The 23,391-nt window shown below is 41.0% G+C and overlaps 1 protein-coding gene across 18 annotated transcripts; it reads right to left on the minus strand.

Moving 5' to 3' along the window:
* Positions 1-221: 221 nt before the first annotated feature.
* Positions 222-23,189, minus strand: lrrfip1b (leucine rich repeat (in FLII) interacting protein 1b). Of its 18 annotated transcripts, XR_011691196.1 has the most exons (20): positions 21,494-23,189; positions 15,215-15,301; positions 13,755-13,772; positions 13,406-13,456; positions 12,173-12,217; positions 11,829-11,879; positions 10,592-10,669; positions 10,328-10,432; positions 9,902-10,027; positions 9,323-9,493; positions 8,351-8,443; positions 8,046-8,138; positions 7,670-7,762; positions 7,194-7,332; positions 3,407-3,456; positions 3,217-3,325; positions 2,968-3,047; positions 2,416-2,520; positions 1,835-2,225; positions 222-1,737 (listed from the first exon to the last, which is right to left on the minus strand). XR_011691196.1 is itself a non-coding variant. In XM_071479489.1 (19 exons), exons 1-19 carry the CDS (start codon positions 21,581-21,583, stop codon positions 2,115-2,117), a joined length of 1,626 nt encoding a protein of 541 aa, XP_071335590.1. In that variant the 5' UTR covers positions 21,584-23,189; the 3' UTR covers positions 222-2,114. The 18 variants fall into 18 exon arrangements, 17 of the variants coding, with proteins under 17 accessions (XP_071335590.1, XP_071335589.1, XP_071335577.1 ...); XM_071479489.1 differs by having other exon boundaries at positions 222-2,225; positions 10,328-10,363; XM_071479488.1 differs by having other exon boundaries at positions 222-2,225.
* Positions 23,190-23,391: the final 202 nt, after the last annotated feature.

A 23,391-nucleotide genomic window follows, 5' to 3' on the forward strand; every position in this document is an offset into this window, starting at 1 on the left:
GGCTAGCACACTGGCTAACATCCATGCTAAAGCCAAGCAGTTGATAGCAGCCCTGGGTCATGTTCAATCAGGGTCACTTTCAAATTTAGTTTACTTTTAAATTTAATGTCTCATAAATGTTCATTCTTTCATCAGTCTGTTCATGTTTTCATATGATTCCTCTAAGAGTCAATGCAAACCATCATCCAGGTGTTGTTCTGTCATTAATACATATTCACAATATTAATCAATATTTATATTTATTATTGAGCTACAACTGTGATGGTAGATTTGTTTTACCTGGATTCACAGCTACAAACCAACACTGAGACGTTGCATGAGTTTAATACAGTGCTTCAAAGATGTCACCTGAACGACCATTAACACCCGTCACACTCATCAATCCAACCCCACTGATAGATTGATAACCCACATCCTAATCCATAGGAAAGACAACGAAACACAGTTAGATGAAGGTTCCCATCTGCAGCTCAGACAGGTGAGACGCCTCGTTACATATGAACCTGGTAAAGTCTTGTAAAGAGCTAACCCTAACCCAAAGTTCCCATCAACTGGAGAGATGAAGAATTTGTATTGATTACTGATCGATATTGATGGTATTGACTTGTTATCTACAGTATGTGACAGTTTGCCGAGCAACAACTCATACATTTAAAAACACAGGTGTTATTGTCATACATTTTATGGATGAAGAGTTTGATTACAAAACTGTAGACACTTCTACCTGGAGGCGTCACCACATTAACTCCTGCATTCTATCTACTGACCATCAGGGGGCGACTCCACTGGTTTTAAGAAGAAGTCTGATTGTATTGAAGTCTATGTGAAAATGTCTCTTCTTCTCACTGATTTATTACTTCAGTAAACGTTTTCCTGATGAGTTTATGGTCTCAGTCTCTAATTTCAAGTCTTCTTCAACACAACATGAACATTCACCTGAGCAGTCACCTGTGAGGTGAGTGTGAGCTCAAATTGTCTTTGGGACATGATGAGACCAGTCAGTGTTTCCCTTTAAAATGATTGATAAAAGGTATTTTACAGGATCAATATGTTGTTTTGGAACCAAACCCTTCACACGTTCATTCACTCACTCCCTCACTCATTCACTCAGTGATGATTAATTACAGACAAACACTTGGACATTTACAAGCTGGTGATTTTACATCCTAGTCATGAAAAGCCAGAAAAACAAACATGATGTGGAATATTCCTGATTCTGATCTGTCATGTGTTTGAACACACATGGCCACGCCCTCTTTGAACATGAAATAAAAAGACTGTGGGTGGGGCTTGGCGTTGATACTGACTTTTCTCTGTGTCACACTGATAACACTAACCTGATCTGTGACACATGCAGGATACAGCTGGTGTTGTTTCCAAACACCCAGCCCCACCAAACGTCACTCAAAAAACAGACCAAACAAGAGAAACATCAGCTGAAGTTTGGCTCAAGAGAAGAAACCATGAAGAAAATGAGAAGACTCAGCTGCTGCTGGACTGGTCCAGTCCAGTCTGGTATGACCTGGTTTGATCTGGTCTCTCTGCTGTAGTTCAGTCATGGTGGGGGAGGGGGGCAGCGCCCCCAAGTGTCGAGGAGATGTAACGCCACACTTTATGCAGACGGAGGAGCTGAGTGTTGATGAGGCAGATGTAATGTTTGTTTTAACACACCCAGACAGCCAGGCAGGTGGGGTTTACCACATCAAGTTGATCCTCACCCCAAGGTCCATTTAGTCGCTGTTGATGACATCACATGACCCTCTTCAACAACATGGAAGTGTTGACATTCAGATGAGACTCCGAAATAGACTTGTTCAGGTGAGGATCTCCTCACCTGTGTTTGGATGCCGTCACACACAGACAAACTTCATGTGTGGTAAACTCCGCCCCGTGATGTGTTTGTGGCTCAGGGACCACAGAGCTTCAGGACAGACCTGACCACAGCTCAGTCTTTTCTCCTGCCTCCGTTAACTCCACCCGCCTGGTGCTGCATGTAGATTGAAATCAAGCAAACGTGGTCAGATCTGACTGTCTGTGTCAGGTTGGGGATGAAGACAAACAGTCCAGCATAGGACCAGGACTGTGTGGAGGATGACTGTGCCCAGGACAGAGCCTCACTGCTGGGCCAGCAGGGCGTTGCGGTTGGCCTTCATCTTCTCCAGGCGTTTTGAGAGGTGACTGTTACTGGCCTCCAGCTCGTCGATCCGGTCCAGAGCCGAGCGGAGCTGCGGCAGAATAACCACGTCAGAGTTCATTAAACAGAAGACAAAGATACTTCACTACCTCCAAAGACAGTTGAACATCAGACAGTTAATAAATCATTCATAATCAAGAACATTACAATGAAATTTAAATTTCATAAACAGTCTTTAAAGGCGACATTTATATAAACATAAAAACATGGAGAGAATTCACCTCTCTCTGCAGTTTTCGCTTCTCCACCTTCAGCTCGTCCTCAATCTTCTCGGCGCTCTCCGACGCCGACTTGTAGCGAGTCACCTGACCTTCCAGACGGATGATCTGATAGAAAGGAGAGCAGGAGTCAGTTAGAGGTTTTACCAGCGTCTCTGTAGCCACACTGAGAGGCCTCATCAAAAACTTCTGTCTGTCATAAACTGAATCCTGAGGTCAGCTACAGATAGATGTTACAGATGTTAGAGATCCTGTGGTCACTGTGATCTGTGGCAGATGTTACAGATGTTAGAGATCCTGAGGTCACTGTGATCTGTTATAAATGTTAGAGATCCAGAGGTCACTGTGATCTGTCATAGACAGATGTTACAGGGACAACACAGTCCACCTCCTCTTCATGAATTATTTTATTATTATTATTATTGTTATTTTATTTGACCATGAAACTGATTATGATCTGTCAATAACTATAATGAATTAAAAATATCTGTATATGAGTTTTGCCTCGTTATCTGACCTTTAACCAAACTACAAAGGAAATGATGAAAATGTTACGTTTTGCTCCAGAGCAGTTACTTCCTGTTCAGACTTCACCAGTTTGAACTTGAGGTCACTGATATGTCTGTTGGCATCTCCTGCAGAAGAACAGGAGAAAACATCCCAGTGTTCAGTCAGTCAGTGATTTTATTTAAGTGACAAAGATCTGATGATGAAGGAAGAGACAGTTTGCAGAGAAGAAGAAGATGATGAAGAAGATGAAGATGAGACATCATAAAGCTGGAGACCATTCAGAAGAGGACTCACTCTGCAGGTCCAGAAGGTGAGAATCCATCCCATTCTCCAGACCATCCCCCTTTGGATTCTGAACTCTGTCTGTCTGTCTCTGGTCTAGCTGAGACCTCAGCAGCCTCACCTGTACACAAACAGGACTTCGTCATAAATGATGTTTAATGTTAAAGGTGCTTAAATGTGTTGTTCTTCAGTCTTCGGTCACCTGATCCTGTAAACTCTCTCTCTCTTCAAACACTTTCTTCAGCCGCAGCTCTGAAAACAGAAATAACTTCATATTATATTTACAATATATGAACATTTATATTATATTTATATGTCAATTCTCCATTCCAGTTAAACATCAGTTTTATGACTGTGACCAATTTGGCTTTAATGTGCACAAAATCAATTGAGAATAATCTGAGGATAAACTGATGATAAATAATGATTAGTTGACAAAGGTACTTGTCTCTTCATGTGTGTTACCAATAAATTACTTAATGAAGCTTTAAGATGAATTCACTTAAGGAAACTGATAAATTACACACAAATATTAAAGTTGAAGTTAATATATTGCGTTGTTTCACTGGCTTCACCTTCATCACATCATTATAATAAATTTATATTAATATTAATGGATACACAGAAATTCAATCATAAACAAACAGATAAATCTGACAGTTTCTTACCCTGGAACAAGCTTAAATCTGTCAACTTACATCTGCACAGTACAAACAATCTGCCAGCAATCACGATTCAACTGACATCATTTTATTTGTTTGCTCAGTTCAGACATTCAACAAAAGATTTTATTAAATGTTTTATTGTCATCATCTCATTTAATTTCCACACTTAGTTTTGAAGAACTTTATTAACTCTGATTCAAAAGCACCAACATCAATAAGCATCAGGCTTGTTTCTGGTGAATCTATGAAATCTTGCAGTCAGTGTTTTGCTCTTCTTTCCTGTTGTCCAAACCAAATCCTTTCAGGCGCTGCACGCTGCTCACCCCTGAGACGACAACCTCCATTACTGGGTGACGTTCTGGTGCCGCTGCATTCTCGTCAGCCTCTTCGCAGCTGTCCATGTCTTCGACCCACGTCTCCTCTGCACCGTCGTCAATGTTTGATCCTGGTGACGCTTCAATGTGTGGATGCTCTAGGACTCTGCCCTCAGGTAAATTCCTCAGGGTCAGTTCTGGAGCAGCCATGGCCTTGATTTCATCTGCAGTTATTTCTATGAGCCGTCTGATCTTTGAACTTTGATCAATGTGACAGTTTGTTGATATGGTTCGATGTCTTTTCAGTTGTGTCACCTTTGGATCTTCCACGGTAACGAGGCAGCTTTGACTACAAACAGTCTCTCTCTGTTCGTTTTTTTTATCAACGACTTCTGCTCTGTGATCGTCAACGACATTCTTCCCTTCGAGTTTCTTTAGTTTCGTTGATGCCTCTACCAAACCCTGATCTGACGAAGACTCCATTGCTCTGGTCTCCACAGGTTCAGCAAAGTAGGACTCAACAAAAACAAAATCCTCGTAGCAGCTTGTCATCTTTGAATCATGTTCACTTCCCTCAGAATTCGTCCCAGACTTTTCCTCTGGCGAGGATTCATCCACGTCATCATGGTGAGTTCGTCCATCCTGAAATGCTACTTCCAACATCCCCGGGACTGAACTGTCCTTTAGTGTTGCAGAAGGTCCTGTTGTTCTTGTTCCCAGATCTTCAGGATCCTCTGGGGTTCTAGCTCCTTCTGGAGAGTCCTTAAAAGGCAGCTCACTTTTTGAAGTTACTTTCATTTGGCTCTTTGATGCTTGTTCAGCTCCAACATGCTGATTCAGCACATTTCCTGTGACCCTCTTTAGTGTCTTCTCCAATTCCAAAATCCAGCAGTTCAGAGATCCTGGGATTTCTGGAACGATTCTTGAGATCTCAGCCACAAAACTTTGATTTTCAGCAAACCCTCTCAGGATTGTTTGAATCATCGTTTCCAATCCACTCCAATCCTCCACCAGCTCACTTGGGACAGATGGGGACACAGCTGATGACTTCAGTGTTTTCGTCTGGTCTTTAAATTTGAGACCCTCCGAGGAAATGTCTCGGCTTGTTTCCTGAAGCTGCACGGCTTCTCTCACTGGATCTTCTTCTTTATAAACTCTCCTCTTCTTCACTTCTTCAAGTGTCCTTAGTCTTCCTCCAGCGACTGCCTCCTCTGCTGGTAGAAACTCTGAGGTTTTTAGTTTGGTTTCAGAGCAACTAAAATCACCCTCTCTCTCAAAGGCACTTCCTTCATTTAAGGTACTCCTCACATTCTCAGAAATTGTCAGTTGTTGGTGTTCCAGACTTTGAGAGGTCTCACCTTTGAATACATCTGTTTCATGTTCAGACAAATCTGTGAAAAGTTTTGTATCTTCATCTTCAAGACTTTGTCCATCAGAGGCTTCACCCCCAGTCTCTGACAGCTCCTCAACAGACTCATTGTCTTTCAGGCTGTTGACTGATGTTGGAGCACTAATCTCCTTTATTTTACTTTCTTTTATAATATCAGGCACTGTTTTCCTGTGTGGACATTGTCCATCCTTGCTTGTTTTTCCATCTTTACCTTGATTCTGGAAACTTTTTTGTTTCTCCTGAGTCGAGGAGTTTTGTTTTCCAGCATTCAAGATACTTGACACAATCGCCTTGCTGTCAAAGATGATGTCTTTTATAGGTCGAGGTGGAATGAGTCTTGATTTGAGGACTTTTCCAGTTGAAGTTCTGTGAACAGGTGAAACTACCTCCTCACATTTTGCCTGATCTTCAAGCTGACATGTAAATGGTTGACCTCTCGGATTTGTTTGAATCTTGCAGGTTTTGTCATCAAAGCCCCTGTTTCCCATCCCAGAGACTTCTTGGTGTGATGCTGCAGATACATCTGCTCTATCAGGTCTGGTTCTGCCTTTCAGAGCCTGACCCTCCACCATTAACTGGGCGACTACAGATCCTGGTTGGGTTTGTTTCGTTTCTACCTTCCTCACCTCCTTCACCTTCACTAGTTGTTTTTTAACCCCCTCATTTCTAAACAGAAGATCCCCGTCCTGCCTGGATGCACATTTCTTCTCACTTCCATGGTTTCGTGGTGGTTTACTCTTGTTTCTGCCTGGATGTGAATCCATCGCAGTCGCTGGTTTAACAGTGAAGGCTTTGGTTTGTTCACTGGTGACGTTAAGTGACTGGAACCGTTTATAGAGCCTCACTCCATCCTGGGGGAGTTTGCTGCCCTCTGCTGGCTGCCACTCCTGAACTTTCCCTGAAACATCATGAAGAAGACGTTGGAGGACCAAACAGAATTCATTGGTTATAGAAGCACAAGACATTAAATGAAACAGTAAAGATGTTGGAATAAACTCAAGAGACGAATCACAGTCAGAGCTCCTGTTTGAATCTTCTGCAGGACGACAGCGACGAGTTAGGAGGGAAAACTCCAACCTGAACAGGAAGCTGATTTTTTCATTGTACAGTGAAAAATAACACAGTGGCATGCATTAGTTACAGACACAGCCAAACATGCACATCATGCATTTTATTCCAAAAAGAGACAAAGACATGGGTGAGACTGACGTCACACATGAAATCAATCAATTCTTTAAAGTGTCACAGTTTTATTTCCGGTTGGTTTTGATGACATCACTGTATTTACGTCAAGGTAGCCACGTGTTGTCAAGGAAACAAGGAAATGAAAAACTTGTATTTCTCACATTTTTGTATAAATATTTTACAATTTTACTGAAAAGGACAGAATCTGAATGTATTTTAATGTATTTTCTTACCGTGTCATTATTTAATTAATTGATCACAACTCTTTGTTATTACAGTTTCCTGTCCACACTGGGCTTCCATATCAGCCGGTTTTCATCATATCCAATGTTTTTCGGACACATTGTCCGTGATTATCGACAGGCCTTTGAGAGCCATGTGTCACTTTAAAACTCTCCTGTTAATGACATCACCAGACGTTTGATTGATTCTTACCCAGCATGCTCTCTCTGCCGCTGTGACATGGCTCCTGAGCCAATCGGGAGTCAGATTCTGCACTGACATCATCCTGAGCCTTCCCCTCTCCTGTCTCCCCATTGGTGGTGATTTCAGGTGAGATCACTATGCCGTGCTTCTGTTGGAGAGAACACCCTCTGATCAGTTATCAATCATCTCTGATCAGTTTTCAATCATTTCTGATAACTTATCAATCATGTGATCAGTTATCAATAATCTCAGAGCACTTATAAATCATCTGATCACTTATCAATCATCTTGTCTCAGCTGTTCTAAATCTAAAACATCTTCCTCACTTTCTTCTGAAGGTGATAATGATGATGATGAAGATGTTTTCACAGCATCAGTTTATCAGAACAGTAAAGGTGAAGTTTATTTTCTGAATAAGGTCATTCATGTTCAGGTGAGGACGATGACGAGAGATGACATCACATAGGTGTTCCTCCTCTGAATACCTTCAGTGAATCTTGGAGTCGGATCACTTCCTCTCTAAGTCGGTCTCGTTCGATCCGAACGATGTCGGAGATTTCTCTCTGCCTCTCTAATGCCTGACAAAGGCGGCAAGGGAAGGAAGGAAGGTTGTGAGGAGGTAAGGAAGAAAGGAAAGATGGAGTTAGTGAAGGAAAGAAAGGAGGAAACATTGAGAAACATCGGAGCACGTTGAGTCAGAGGTTTATGTTACAGGTGTGTGATGATGACCTGTGCGACCACATGAACACGGAGCTGAAGTTTAACAACTAAAAATTGATGGAACTTGTTTAGTTAAAAAAATGATGAAATTAACGAGACATAATCATCAGAAACTGAAGATGATGACGATGAAGGTCGTACCCAGATCTTCTTCTCCTTCCACTGCAGAGCCTCCTGCAGGTCACACACCTCCTGACTGAAACTGCTGCTCTGCACACGCAGCTCCGACACCTCCTGTTCACCAGGAGGAAGAGGAGGAGGAGGAGGAAGAGGAAGAGTGTTAGTGAGGACAAACCTGGTGTTCACATCATGTGACACCTGAGGAAGACCGTGAGATACAGTCACAAGCTCCAGACAGGAGGAAGAGGGAGAGGAGGAAGAGAAGGAGGGAGGAAGATGCTGTGTATCTGATGGTTGTGTGTCTGTGTGTGTGTTGTGTCACTAACCGTCAGCAGCTCCTCAGTTTGCTTTAAAGTTTCTTTCATCTCTTTAAACTGGAACTGAAGAACACTGTGAGCCTGACGCTCACGCTCCAACTCCTGACACACACACACAAAAGGAAAATGAGGGTTAACAACTACAGTTTGTGTATCTATAGCTGGTGATGGTTGATGATGGTTGGTGATGGTTATGGTTGGACCCAACTGGTTGAGGCAGACGTCTGCCCACCCTGAGCCTGGTTCTGTTGGAGGTTTCTTCCTGTTAAAGGGAGTTTTTCCTCCCCCCTGTCACCAAGTGTTGCTCTTTGTGGGAACTGTTGGGTTTTTCTCTATAACAAAGTGAGGTCTCGACCTGACCCTGTAAAGTGCCTTGAGATAATGTAGATTATGATTTGGCGCTATACAAATAAAACTGAATTGAACTGATGTGATGGTTGGTGATGGTTACTGTTGGTGATATTTGGTGACGTTTATGGTTGGTGATGGTTACTGTTGGTGATGTTATGGTTGGTGATGGTTGCTGGTGGTTATGGTCGGTGATGTTATGGTTGTGATGGTTGGTGATGGTTGGTGATGGTTATGGTTGGAGATGGTTGGTGATGGTTATGGTTGGAGATGGTTGGGGATGGTTGGTAATGGTGAGGGGTTGGTGATGGTTGGTGATGGTTATGGTTGGTGATGGTTATTGATTAAAGGTCATTATAACTTTTTCAAAAGGTCAAAATGTTTATTTTATATATAAACAATGGCTGTTGTATCCTGTGGGTTTTTAATGGTTATTTATCATTTCATTAAGTGTGTCTTCTGACTGCAGAAGACAGTATCATAATAAAAAAATCTGTAATATCCATCTACTGCCTCACTGTGAAACAAAAATATCATCCATCCCTTTCATGTTTTTTTCTGACTCTTTTAATACATTACATTTACTGAGAACATGAGCTTTATTCTGAGAGTAACCTCTGTATGACCTCTGACCTTTGTAGTGTCATCACAGTGTCGTCGCGCCTCCCAGAGCACCTCCTCCATGTCGCTTAGCTCCTCCCTTAGAGTTTCCACCTGATACATCAGAGTTGACTTCTCGTTGTGAAGCTGAGCGTTAGAAACCATTGCTTTACGGTACCTCTCCTCTGCCTCGGCCAGGGAGTCCTGAAGACACAGAAATAATCATTATTAATTTAATTTATTTTATTTTACCACCAGGAGTCCTGAAGACAGAAATGTAATCATTATTATTGATTTAATTTATCTTATTATACCACCAGGAGTCCTGAAGACAGAAATATAATCATTATTATTGATGCATCCAGAATAGATATTAATAATTATTAATATAGAAAGAATAGAATAGAAATATTGTAGAAAGGCCTCAAATGGTTTCATACATATTCAACGTTTGTTGCAAGTGTGATTGAACATGTTTCAAATATCCATTACATTAAATGTGACCTGGAATTCAACAAGGTCCACTCCACTTCTCATTAAACAACTTCTACCCAGTCAAATTACATTAATTTATTCATCATAATAATCATTGTTATTAATGAGACCTATTACCTTGATTTCTCTGATAGACGCCTCTGTTTCCACGGAGAATGACGTGTCACAGCTTCCTCTGCGAGATGAGGCTCCGCCCAGAGAGGCAAGTGTGGCGGCCGACAGAGTCGAGGCTGTCCTCGAACCCTGAGAGGAAGAGGAGCAATATCTTCATCACACTCATCTTCATCAGCAAATAATCTACCCTGCTTATTTTACATGAACCCAATGAAGGAGGCTTTATCTTCTTCCTTTAGCTTGGTCATGTGACTGTGGTTCCAGAGCTTCATCTTCCTGTAGATTTAAAGCCCTGAAAATATTCTGATGAAGTGAACATAGGTTTTATTTCAGGTATATTTCAGGACCTTGTTTCACTGTGTGGATCAGCTGATGTTTCATTTCGGTTGACATGAAGCACAACAAACAGCATAAAGAGGTTTGACTTACTTTATCCAGGAAATCTCTGTCAGGTCTCTCCTCCACCTGGACACACAAACACACACTCTGTTGATTGATTGATTGATTGATTGCTGCTGTGTTACCATGGAGACCCTGCCACAGGACACATGTTCAGTGTGGTTTAAATAGTTTGAAATAAACTTATCTGAAGTTAGAGAGTCAAATTTAAAGGTTTAGAAAAGCGTGAATGAGAGAAGGAACCAGAGAGGAGGGGGCAGATGGTCAGACAGACACCCACAGACAAGAGCTCACCACTGGGCTTGCACGAGCGGAGCTGGCCCTGGAGGACGCTCGAGAGCTGGAGCCCAGAAACCCACTGTAGTCTGAGGGCTGGGGGGGGGGGGGGGGGGGGGGGGAGAACAGTTGTAAGTTCATTAGTTTATCAGGATGTAAATTAGGGTTTGAAGTGTTAATCAATTAACTGATTAGTTGAAAAGATTAAAGATTAATAAGAAACTTATTTGATAAGTGATTAATTATTTTAGTCATTAGTTAGTTAGTTTAGTTATTCATACAGTGTGATACCACAGCTCCGATCTGTTCTTGTACAAACACATTGATTCATCTGCTGCACTTCACTCCATCCATCTACTTAGTGATCTACTTGATCACAAACACTAACAATAACAGGAAGTGATGTCAGAGACAGACCCTGTAGCTGGAAGAGCGAGGAACTTCAGGAAACATCACTGAAGGCTACAGATGAGAAGAAACAACCAAAGTCCATTCAGAAAACAGTCGGTTTTAGTGTCAGACTGCAGATCACAGAGCTGATGACAGTGTGTGTTCAGGTGTTACACCTGAAGTTACACCTGAACAACAATGTATGACTGTCTCACCATCACTGCAGAGAAGATATTTGTGTTTTTAAACCATGAATAACAAACAGAAATGTGAACTGATTAGAGACTGCACCTGATTATTGATCAGGTGCAGTCTGATGATCTGTGTGTGTGTGTGTGTGTGTGTGTGTGTGTGTGTGTGTATTAAAGTGTTGACCTTTGATCTGCAGTGTGTTTAAACAGATCAGACACAGCTGTTGTTTATATATGACACACACACACACACACACACGTTTACACACAGATTATTTTACCCAGAGAAATCAGTGTGATGATGGTTTCTAGAAATCTGTGCAGGCTCTCACTCCAGGTCATGGTTACCAAGGCAACTGGACTTGTTATAGATACTTGAAGATGTTTCACCTCCTTCACCTCTGACTGACAGGTGAGGAGACCAGGTCTTTCATACCTCCTCCTCCTCCTCTTGTCCTTTCATCCATTCACACCTGGCCTCACCTGGGTCTACTCACTCGTCAGTCAGAACTGGATCAGTCTCCAGGACGGAGAAGGTCTGGACTAATAACGTGTGGGATGTGGGATTCAGGTCCTTGCCAACCACGGTCACTGTGTCTGGTCTTTGTGGGACACCAGCAGCTGATCTGTTGGTTCAGTTTGAGACCAGATCCACGTTGTGATGTGAGACTCACCCTGAGGCTGCCTCGGCTCCCCACAGACATCCTCTCCTCATCATCTGACACCTGAAAACACAGCAGCACAGCATCAGCCAGCAGCTCTGATCCAGATCCAGATCTATCTGCAAACTGATTCAGGTCCTGATCCAGGGTCAGGAGGTCTCTGAAGTGTACTAAACCTTCAGGGAGACTAATCACACTAAGGTTTACAGGAGGTGGATGATATTCAGATTAAGGGCTGAGGTGATGCCACACTGTGGTCACTGCAGATATGATATTATCATAGGTGAGACACAATCTAACAGGAAGAGAACTGAGACAAACAGAAAACAGGAGGTGAAGGAGGCAGAAATACAGACCGAGGTGTGTCTCCGTGAGTGGCGAGAGTACCGCTCACTGTCCTCCTGAAAGGCCACGAAGAAGAAAGACAACAGGAAGTTAAAGAGCTGAAAATGAAGACGAGGAAGAAAAAGAGGAAGCGCAGTCGTAGATTTCCTCTGAGCAGACAGACTGAGGAGAACAGCTCATGTTTCTGAGGAAACCTGACAGTCAGCGAGCAGGGACAAAACACACACACACACATACACAGTCAGCGAGCAGGGACAAATCACACGTGCATATACAACTACAGGCAGACAGAGTTTGAGTGAATTGGAAAGAGGCAAGTATATGGAAAAATATATATATATATAAATATGAATAAACAATATATGTTTACATATATACATGTAAACATATATATATATATGTTTAAATATTTAGTAAAATTTCACTAAACTGAAATAATAATAAAACTAAATTAGAAATTAGATAAAATTAAAAATAAAACATTTTACAAACATTTCAACAAAATAAAATTAGTAGAATAATGACAAAAAATAAAGTATAAACTAAAGTGTACATTAAATAAAGTAAATACAATAATTTAATGAAATCTAAAATACATTTTTAAAAATGAATATAAAATATAAATTGAAACTAAAATGAAATAAATAGACGAATAAATATAAATGTATGAAATAAAAATGTAAATGATGTTAAACAGACTGTGATCATCTCAGACTGGATTAAACTGCCTGGTAATCCCAGTGTGAGTCTGTCTGAGCACATGCAGAACAAACACACAACAACAACAACATCCTGCTGACACCACACATGAAAACCTCACAACTCCTCATGTTTTACATAAATTCTGACTGGAGCTTAGAGCTGTGTGACTGGGTGAACTGGTCTAACTAGTTACACTGGGTCAGAATGGTCTGGGTGATGAGTCACTAATGATGAAAAACGTTTGTCACATCACATGATACTGAAGATGATTGTTCATAGAAGTTAGTCTGTTGTGTTATTATGGCATAAAGAATTATTCCATGTGTTGTGTCAATAAACACATTAACTTTTATTGAACTGTGTTATTATTTCAGATGGTGCGTGAGGTCATGTTGTTGCTTCATTAAAGGACGTTAGATATTAAATATATTGTTTAATGTGACAGTGTGTTGCTATGAAACAAAATGCTCCTTTAATCCCACTGGAACGGCTTTAGGAGATACAAGGTTTTCATGGGTCAAACAGCTGCTACACTGTCCTACCATCCACTGCTCAATGTGACCCCACTTATTATCCAGACCATAATACTTCTGCTGAGGGGGGTGGGTGTTAAGAGAAGGAGGGGCGGGGGGTGGGATGGTGGGGGGGTAGTAAAGAGAGAGGGGGGGGGGGGTAAAAAGGAAAGGTTAGTATGAAAGAACAAGATGACAGCCTCTAAACACAAAAGCATGAAAACATCTTCAGGTGTGTTTGTTTTAATCTTCTTTTGGTGGCAGACAGGTGGGGCTTACTGCATCACGTAAACTTGGAGTATCATCTTAAGAGTAAACCCCACCCGGCTGGAGCACACGGAGCAGTGTATTTAAAGTGGAATGGAGGAGTTAGTCGTACCTTGTGGCTGTTGAACAGCTACAGGAGGCAGGAAGAGGAACAAGAGGAGACACGGGAGGCCAGAGGTCAGAGGTCAGAGTTCATAATAATGAACCACATTAACAGCTCCTCTTTAAATATATGTTTTAAACAGAACAAACAACAAACAAACCTCAAATTTAATCCAGTTATAATTTTACAAACATTTCTCTTCACATTTTACTGTGAAATCACTCCAGAGTTTCCCGTTTAACATATATAACACAACATCCTGTACTGTGGTGGTCTGAGTTTCATGATAGTATTCACTTGATGTACTTGTTGAATTGTTCATATTACAGAGTGAACACAGATGTGTAAATGTTTTATTCCGATGATCACTCTTTGCTGTTCATTGGGAAACTCAGGAAACACAATCACAGTGTGTGCTTCCTGAGTTTCCCAATGAAACACACACACAGGAGGTCAACTGTTGAATGAACACCATACTGAGACATGCTGCTCTGTTATCACAGATAAATGAAACCATTCATGTTAAATAAGAGGGTGGTTAACAATCCTGGTGTCATCAGGCTGCTGTAAGATCAGTTATATTTCATCTGAAGCTGTTGTTAATAAAGATCATTTAAATAAATCTGCACTCACCAGACTGGGACGAAGCATAATAAGATCCAAACATCAGTAACCAGCAGCTGACTGACTGTGACTCATGATTAAAGCTGTTTCACACTCACTGTTACCTCACACGGTCTGACCTTTGACCCCTCGCTCAGGGAAAAGCACCTGGAGTTGCTGAGCCAACTGAATCTGCTTTTCTCTCATGTGGAGGTGAAAGAAACTCTCATCAGTAAAACGACAACTCACATGATAGCAGAACATAAACCAAGAAAACTTATTTTTGGAACTACAATTCCCATAATGCAAACTGTCTGATCAGCAGCTGTGGATCAGCTGTGGATCAGCTGTGATCAGCTGACCAGCAGTGATCAGCAGTGACCAGCAGTGACCAGCAGTGACCAGCTGTGATATTGAAGGAAACTTAAAAACAGGAGAATTCTAAGTTAAGTTCTGCAGCTTCTGTTTCTCTGGAGCTTTACCGTGGAGGGACATCCTCAGGAAGTGATGTCGCACTGAACCAACATGTGGTTCAGGTCTGACTCAATCAGGACTCTGAGGAGGAGGATTGTTGATTCTAATTCACCCCCCAGTGTCTCTGCCTCAGGTCTTTCCCTCCACAACCCTTTTAACTCTGCCCCCCAGGACTGAGACCATTGGTCGATTACAAAACAGCTGCTGATCATTTTTCTGTCGATCGACTAATCGATCGATTGTTTCAGCTCTGGTTGCCTGTAACCCTAACCCAGTCCTGATCCAGCTCACTGGCAAAAAGCTGAACCTCTACAGGTATGGGTTTAGGACTTGTTGCTATGACAACAGCATCTGTAAGGGAGAAACATATTTCAGAATGAAAGCCTACAGACCTCCTTCTGTTGTCTCTCCAGCTCCTTCATCCTGATCTCCCGGGCCTCCGCTCTCGCTGCTCGCTTCGCTGCCAGCCTCGCCTCTGCCTGACACACAGATCAACATGTTATTGATCATTACCAATAATCAAGCATCACTGCTTCAACCCTCAGAGGGGGGTGAAACATTACCTGCTTTTGTGACAGATTTGTCATCACTTCATTTTATTACAGCTGACCATGTTAAAGAAAAGATGCCGTTATTAATAATTAACACATTCATCCAACTGAATCTATTATTTACTCTAATATTAATTATTTTTAGCCCACTCACATCAGAGATTATGTTCCTCTGACCGACACATTGAAGGGTTAAAAACTGTGGATCAATAATCATAATACCATTATCTCCACATTATCTACAAAGGGGTTTCCCACACAGACTTTACTTGGGCGGGCTGCCCAGGTATATTGACATCCACCCAAGTATAATTGGTGATGAATTTCACCCAATACAATTGGCGTTGATAACATATTTATCTTTGTTTTTAATTCGTTCAAAAGTCTCCTCACTGTAAGCCGACCTCTGCTGTAACCGTGTCTGATAACGTAGCCTTGGCTCCTCTCTGCTCGGTGAGCGTGGAGCTTTATTACAGGGGTCTGCATGGAGCCTGTACCATCAAATATCACCCGGTGGAGACGCCCTGCTGCCTCAGCAGCTGACAGTCACTGGTGAACGGGAGACCTGCTGAGTCTCTTACAGACTATATGTTATTCAAATCGTAAAGAAACAAGTCCTCATTGGAAGGAAGAAAGAAAACAAGGCCTCATGTCATCTAGTGAAAATACGCATCCTTGTTTGGCCTGGGTCCATTCAGTTGCTTTAAGCTGGCAGGACCCTCTTCCAGTTTCTTTTTGGTCAGTTTACTCTGAATATCTAGAATATCAATAAAATGCTCAAAAGGGGGACTACGGATGCTGCAATAATGTCTATATTTTGACAAGTGCAGCCTACGTGTTCATGACAGGATCTTATCTGAACAAAGTTTGGTGATCGCACTACCCTTTTTTTAATGACCCGCTGCCAACCAGCCCTGGCTACTAAGGCGATGCTATAAGCCAGTCTACATCATGTGAAGAAAACACCCTGCACGTAAATGTTGCAATGGCCCACGAATGATTTTAACTGGATGAGATACATGTAGCAGGACAGAAACACACACAACAACACTGCAGCTGCTTTAATCTGTATTGTCCGTCTCTGAGGGAGAGTTTAGGGGAATGACCGGCTAGACACTGCTGTGTATGTTATGACTTCATAACAACAAATGTTTGATTGCACGACATGTCAAATCATGCGGGAACAGGTTTACAGCCGTTACCACCACAATTATCCCAGAGCTGTGGGAAACACTGCTACAGGTCATCATTGAAGTAAAAGTGTTGAAGGTAATGATGGTGAAAGGATGAAGATACTTGTATATGTGTTTGTATCTGCACATACAGTGCATCCGGCAAGTATTCACAGCACTTCACTTTTTCCATTTTGTTATGTTACAGCCTTATTCCAAAATGGATTAAATCCATTTTTTACCTCCAAATTCAACACACAATACCCCATAATGACAAAGCCAAAAAGGTTTGCTTAAAATTTTTGCAAATTTATTAAAAATAAAAAACAAAAATATAACATGTACATAAGTATTCACAGCCTTTGCTCAATACTCTGTTGAAGCACCTTTGGCAGCAATTACAGCCTCAAGTCTTTTTGAGTATGATGCTACAAGCTTGGCACACCTGTTTCTGGGCAGTTTCTCCCATTCTTCTTTGCAGAACTTCTCAAGCTCCATCAGGTTGGATGGGGAGCGTCGGTGCACAGCCGTTTTCAGGTCTCTCCAGAGATGTTCAATCGGGTTCAAGTCTGGGCTCTGGCTCGGCCACTTAAGGACATTCACAGAGTTGTCCCGAAGCCACTCCTTTGTTATCTTGGCTGTGTGCTTAGGGTCGTTGTCCTGTTGGAAGATGAACCTTCACCCCAGTCCGAGGTCCAGAGCGCTCTGGAGCAGGTTATCATCAAGGATGTCTCTGTACATTGCTGCATTCATCTTTCCCTCGACCCTGACTAGTCTCCCAGTTCCTGCTGCTGAAAAACATCCCCACAGCACGATGTTGCCACCACCATACTTCACTGTAGTGATGGTATTGGTCAGGTGATGAGCGGTGCCTGGTTTCCTCCAGACATGATGCTTGGCATTCAGGCCAAAGAGTTCAATCTTTGTTTCATCAGACCAGAGAATTTTGTTTCTCATGGTCTGAGAGCCCTTCAGGTGCCTAGTGTCAAACTCCAGGCGGGCTGTCATGTGCCTTTCACTGAGGAGTGGCTTCTATCTGGCCACTCCACCATACAGGCCTGATTGGTGGAGTGCTGCAGAAATGGTTGTCCTTCTGGAAGGTTCTCCTCTCTCCACAGAGCAACACTGGAGCACTGTCAGAGTGACCATCGGGTTCTTGGTCACCTCCCTGACTGAGGCCCTTCTGCTCCAATCGCTCAGATTGGCCAGGCTTCCAGCTCTAGGAAGAGTCCTGGTGTTTCCAAACTTCTTCCATTTACAGATGATGGAGGCCACTGTGCTCACTGGGACCTTCAATGCTGCAGGAATTTTTCTGTACCCTTCCCCAGATCTATGCCTCGATACAATCCTGTCTCTGAGGTCTACAGACAATTCCTTGGACTTCATGGCTTGGTTTGTGCTCTGACATGCACTGTCAACTATGGGACCTTATATAGACAGGTGTGTGCCTTTCCAAATCATGTCCAATCAACTGAATTTACCACAGGTGGACTCCAATCAAGTTGTAGAACCATCTGAAGGATGATCAGTGGAAACAGGATGCACCTGAGCTCAATTTTGAGTGTCATGGCAAAGGTTGTGAATACTTATGTACATGTGATTTTTTTTTTGTTTTTTATTTTTAATAAATTTGCAAAAATGTCAAGCAAACCTTTTTCACTTTGTCATTATGGGGTATTGTGTGTAGAATTTTTAGGTAAAAAATGAATTGAATCCATTTTGGAATAAGGCTGTAACATAACAAAATGTGGGAAAAGTGAAGCGCTGTGAATACTTTCCAGATGCACTGTATACAAGATGTGTTACTGTTATAGGGTCAGTGTCATCATGTGAAAGTGTCAACTCAAATTTAACATATCTGTTCCAATCATACATAAATTTTACTCTGTCAGTTTTTAAGACTTTCGTACTTTGACACATGGAGAATGAAAAACAACAAAATAAATTCCAGCACAGCGTGTTCCAGATGTTCCAGATGTTCTAGGATCTGATGTGTCACTAATCTGATCAATCTGATCAAACCTTTATCAATAGACTTAGTGATCTCATCATGGACCCCCCTGTCGTGATCTGAGCAGATTTATGAGCTTACTTTGGTTTTTATTTTGTGTTTTTATATATTTATAGATTTTTTTTTTTTTTTTTTTTTACATATTTTCAAATTTTCACTTTTTTTTGGAAAGAAAAAACATTTACAAAATAACAAAGATGTTTGATAGAAAAATTAAAAAAAATACAATAAGAAAATAATAGATACAACACATATTTTAGAAAAATAAGGAAACTGTGATTACAAACATAAATGAATTCTCGTTCTCTCTGGAATGTGGACCTTCCACCTGTCTTCATACCATGAGACACTCCCTCCATCACCATGACAGCAACACACCCTGACACCTGAATACCTGCTGATGACACACCTATGCTCACGCCACACCTGAAAACTTCAACATTAATTTCTTTGTAAGGCAAAGAAAAATAAAATTTGAAAAATAAATACGAATGTAAAAACAAACAAAAAAAAGTTTTAAAAGTATAAAGATTTTTTAGATCTAAAACTTTAAAAAATGTGTTTGATCTAAATCAATTTTTTGTGCTTTTATTGTTATAACTCCTCTACCTATCTAGAAGTTATTTATGATAGGTTGTTTGTTTATAAATACAGATATAAAATACAAAACATATCTTTCAAAAGTAAAACACAAATAGTAATATATTGTACATTTTTATTCTCCCATGTAACTTTTTATTTCTCAAAAGTCACCAAATTTCATTCTGGTGATTTCTATTTATATATTTTGTTCTTGTCTTTTCTCCTTTATTATTTCTGTTGATGATCTTTATTTAAAACCTATTAGAGAACTACAACATCACAGTAATTATCCATCCCTGTCTGCATGGTCCCTGAGTAAAGAAAGAAGAGGTAATAAAGAAAGAAGAACAGAGGACATGATGAACAGTTCAGTGATGAACTCTGTGTCAGGGTGAACGATGCTCTGATCCACATGATGTAGAGATCTGTGCAGATTAATGTTTGTGCTGCTGCTGCTGCTCCGGATTAAAGGAGGTCATACATACTAACACACACACACACACACACAAGTCTGTGAGCATCGCTCCCAGTAGGTCATTGAGGAGGGAGACACCAGACTCCATTCAAAAATTACACTATTTAATCATCCCATACCCACAACACTGAGACACTTTGGATAATGATGTATTTTTTCATTGATATCTGTTTGTTTATCAAAGAAAACATGCATTCTTTAGGTTTGTGTTCTTTTGTTTTTTATTTTTATTTTATTTATTTTAATTAATTTAAAGTAAATTTATGTAGTTTTCTTGGGCTACACATTTTGTTTGTTTCTCTAATTTTTGTACGTTTGTCATGTGTTCTGGATTATTGTTGTCAGAGCACATAACCTATTGTCCTGATGTTTGAAATGGAGTGAAGCTCTGATGGCCAGTGATCAGACATTTGATTATGGTTGTTTCTCCAGGTTTTTAAATGAGCACTGTTGTCCACACCTCAGTCAGTCACTGCCTGAATGTGACCAAACCAGTTTGAAGTGAACCAGCTGCTGCAGGTTTGAGCCCACAGATCTCACCTGGCTCATTTTCATTTCACTTTCTTCAACAGTTCAGGATCCAATTACAGATCTCAAGTCAGACGAGATCAAATTAGAGCTGAAATATCACTGATCAATCTTAATTATATTTCTATACAACCGTCGTCTGCTTGTCCTGTCGGCCTGAAGAGAAAACCTAAAACCCCATGACAAAGAAAAGCAGAAACTCCTCTAATCTGACATTTCAATTCATTTATGACCAAAATAGTTGCCAGTTAATTTTTTCAGCTAATTAATTCCATCTCCAGATCAAAAGCTATCAAGCTCCAACACCAGCTGAGTTTCCATGCAGCAGTTTCTAAAAATCACAACAACTGCCAAACATCTCAGAATATCACAAAACCCTTTTTTCACATGTTGACGTTTTAGGATCAAATATTTAAATTCACACTCAGGATCATGATGACAACGTGAAAACAGACATTTTTGTTCAAAAGGAAAAACTGAAATAAAACATGACCAGACATTATGACACTTATTTTCTATAATGTACAGAATCTAAACTGAGACTCTTCATCACGTCCTGCGTCTCAGTCCCACGTAGACACCCCCCACCCCCACCCCCCAGTTTCACATTCCAGCTTCAGTATGTAGGTCGAACACAACAATAACTACAGCAGAGATTCAGCATGAACATAAAGAGCTTCTGTTCCACAGACCGATTAACAACACTGACTCTAATTATCTCAACAACATCGTCAGTGTCACAGAGGATGAACATTGACATCATCTCAGATTTTATTACGAATCATCAGGTGCACTTAAAAGCCTTTAATTTTCTCAAAAAACGACAGTGCGCCTTATATATGGATCAGGTTCAAATACAACAAAAACAACCAAACCTGCATCATAAAAATAAGTCTTTAAACTGGATAAAAGTCAGTTAGAGCTTCTGTCAGAAGAGGATATGAGGTCATTGATAGGCGACCAATGAAACGGAGCGTTACAATGAATAAACTCACAGATTTCTCTGGTTTGGGGAAACATTTGTGATGATGTCAGAACACAACTCAACAACTTATATAACATAGGTCTAATTTTTTTTCTTTTACTGATTATAACTTCAGTGTTTAGTTTTTAATTTCATTTATTATATATTTACTATTTGTTGGGGGGGGCGTTTGGCCCCGGGCCCCTCACAGTTGAGCGCGGCCGTGTCTGTGACAACATCAGAGGATGATCAGGCTGAAGACTGAACTGCCGGTTGTTCCGCAGCGTGACTCGGTCTCATCTGACATCTGCGGCTCTAAAGAATCACCAGCCACATGAAATCACCACATCAGGAGCAACTCGACAGCAGTATCGATGAGTAGGCTCACCTCCCGTGCGATCTGGCTCAGGGCATCGTCCTCGGCGGTCAGCTTCTCCCGGTTCGGGATCCTTTTCCTGCCCGGTCCCTGAGTCCCCATCGCTGTGGAGTATCGTACCGGAGGCCGAATTATCCACACAGGTCTCCGTTAGTCCGAAACATGCGAGTCAGAATTCAAAAAACAAAGAAAACTAAATAAACCCGTCTGAATTTTAAAAACTGATTTCTCTGGTGTGATTTTCTCGGTTCTGGATCCTGTTCTTGTCCGGACCTCAAGTCCCCATCGTTCAGGCTGGAGGTGCCGAATTATGCACAGAGGTCTCCTTAAATCAGGAACACAAGGACTTGCTCGGGAGAAACTGGGGAAATACAAAATATATACGTTTCCGTTTAAAAACCGGCTTTTCCCCGAAGCTATTCGGCCGTCAGCTTCGCACGGTTCAGGATCCTGTAATCCACATCGCTCAGGAGGTATTTACCGGAGGCCGAATAATCCACAAAGGTCTCCTTTCGTCCAGAATTCAGGGACTCGGGGTTCAGAACCGGGACAAATACTAAATGAAGCTCTACGAAATTAAAATAGATGTTTTCCTGATGTTATTCGGCGGTCAGAGGACGTCCGGAGCAGCTGCGGGCCGAGCTGCCGCCGCTGTTCATTCTGTCTTCGCTAGCTGCCGTTAGCTCGTTGTCCAAAGTCAGTACCGGGAAACCGTAGAGGGAAAAACGTTAAAAATCACGGGTCGTTGCTGTGGTTGATGTTGCCCTAACCCTCAGTGCGGAGAAACTAGTCACCGCAGCGTCGGTAAAAGCGCCGGTGAGCGCGTTAATCCGCCATCGTCAACAACCGCAGCCAACATTTTAACATCGTTGGAGGAGAACCGGGTGTTTTTCCTCCAGGACCTTGAAGTACACGGGAGTGACGGTGACAGGTGAGCCGCAGGTGGGCCGGCACCGGTCCATAAACGCATCCCGATGTGACACACCGCAGTGTGATAGCGGAGGGAGGAAGCTTTTATTGTGGTGGGGAGGAAGTTACACACATTTACATACACACAGGAAGTCCAGGTTTTCAAAAATAAAATAAGCTAATTGTATCTGAAATAACTATAAATAATATATTTGTACATAAGTAAGACGTGTGTGAGAAATACGTAAAAGGATCAATCACTCATAATCACAAAGCTGATCTTATAGTTTATTGATCAGAAGCAAAACACTGACAGAGGGCAACACTTATGGCATGTTGTTATTATCATCAATACAGTATTTACTTCAATCTATTATCAATAAATCAAAAGAAACTAAACATTTAAATCTCCTAAACCATATTTCCAAACATCACAGATTACTAATATGATCAATAATATCAGCTGTTGATCCAAAAATACATTTATTCAGCAAATACAAACAACAGGAGACAAATGTTTCTAATTTGTTTCTACTGACATAGATTTACACTGCTCATTACATTTTATTGTTTGGTTTTAATTCTTGACTTTTCAAGGAACAGAAAAAATTAATTTGTTGTATCAGGAGTGATGAGAAAAGCTGAAAACCATGAAACAAAGCAATAAAGTTTTATAAATAGTTTATCATTTAACTATGTGGAAGCTTAGTGATGCAAGAATTAAGTGGATCCTTAGTCTTCATAATTAAATGGCTGTAATTTAGTTTGTTTAATTAAAAGGTTAAAATTATTTGAGAAAAAATTAAAGTTCAGGAATTGGAAATTTAACAAAGATTTATTTTTTGTTTTATTCCAATACTTATTTCTTTAATATAATATTTTTTATTTCAAAATGTGTTAAAGTTTCTTAGTTTAAACTTTTGTAGTTTTATTTTTATATATTTTTGTTTAAAGGTGATACATGTCACTTTTTGCCATCACAACACAACCAACATTAGCAT

Source organism: Trachinotus anak, unplaced genomic scaffold, assembly GCF_046630095.1.
Source record: "Trachinotus anak isolate AG129_WGS33_773 ecotype Australia unplaced genomic scaffold, CSIRO_AGI_Tana_v1 ptg000006l, whole genome shotgun sequence".
Classification (NCBI taxonomy): Eukaryota; Metazoa; Chordata; class Actinopteri; order Carangiformes; family Carangidae; genus Trachinotus; species Trachinotus anak.

Coding starts and splice junctions, on each gene's coding strand:
- lrrfip1b (XM_071479472.1), bottom strand. CDS start 21,583: ATGGGGACTCAGGGACCGGGCAGGAAAAGGATCCCGAACCGGGAGAAG. Junction 10,670..11,828: donor GGAGCCGAGGCAGCCTCAGG/GTGAGTCTCACA, acceptor CCCCCCCCCCAG/CCCTCAGACTACAGTGGGTT. Junction 6,472..7,193: donor CGGCAGAGAGAGCATGCTGG/GTAAGAATCAAT, acceptor ATGATGTTTCAG/GGAAAGTTCAGGAGTGGCAG.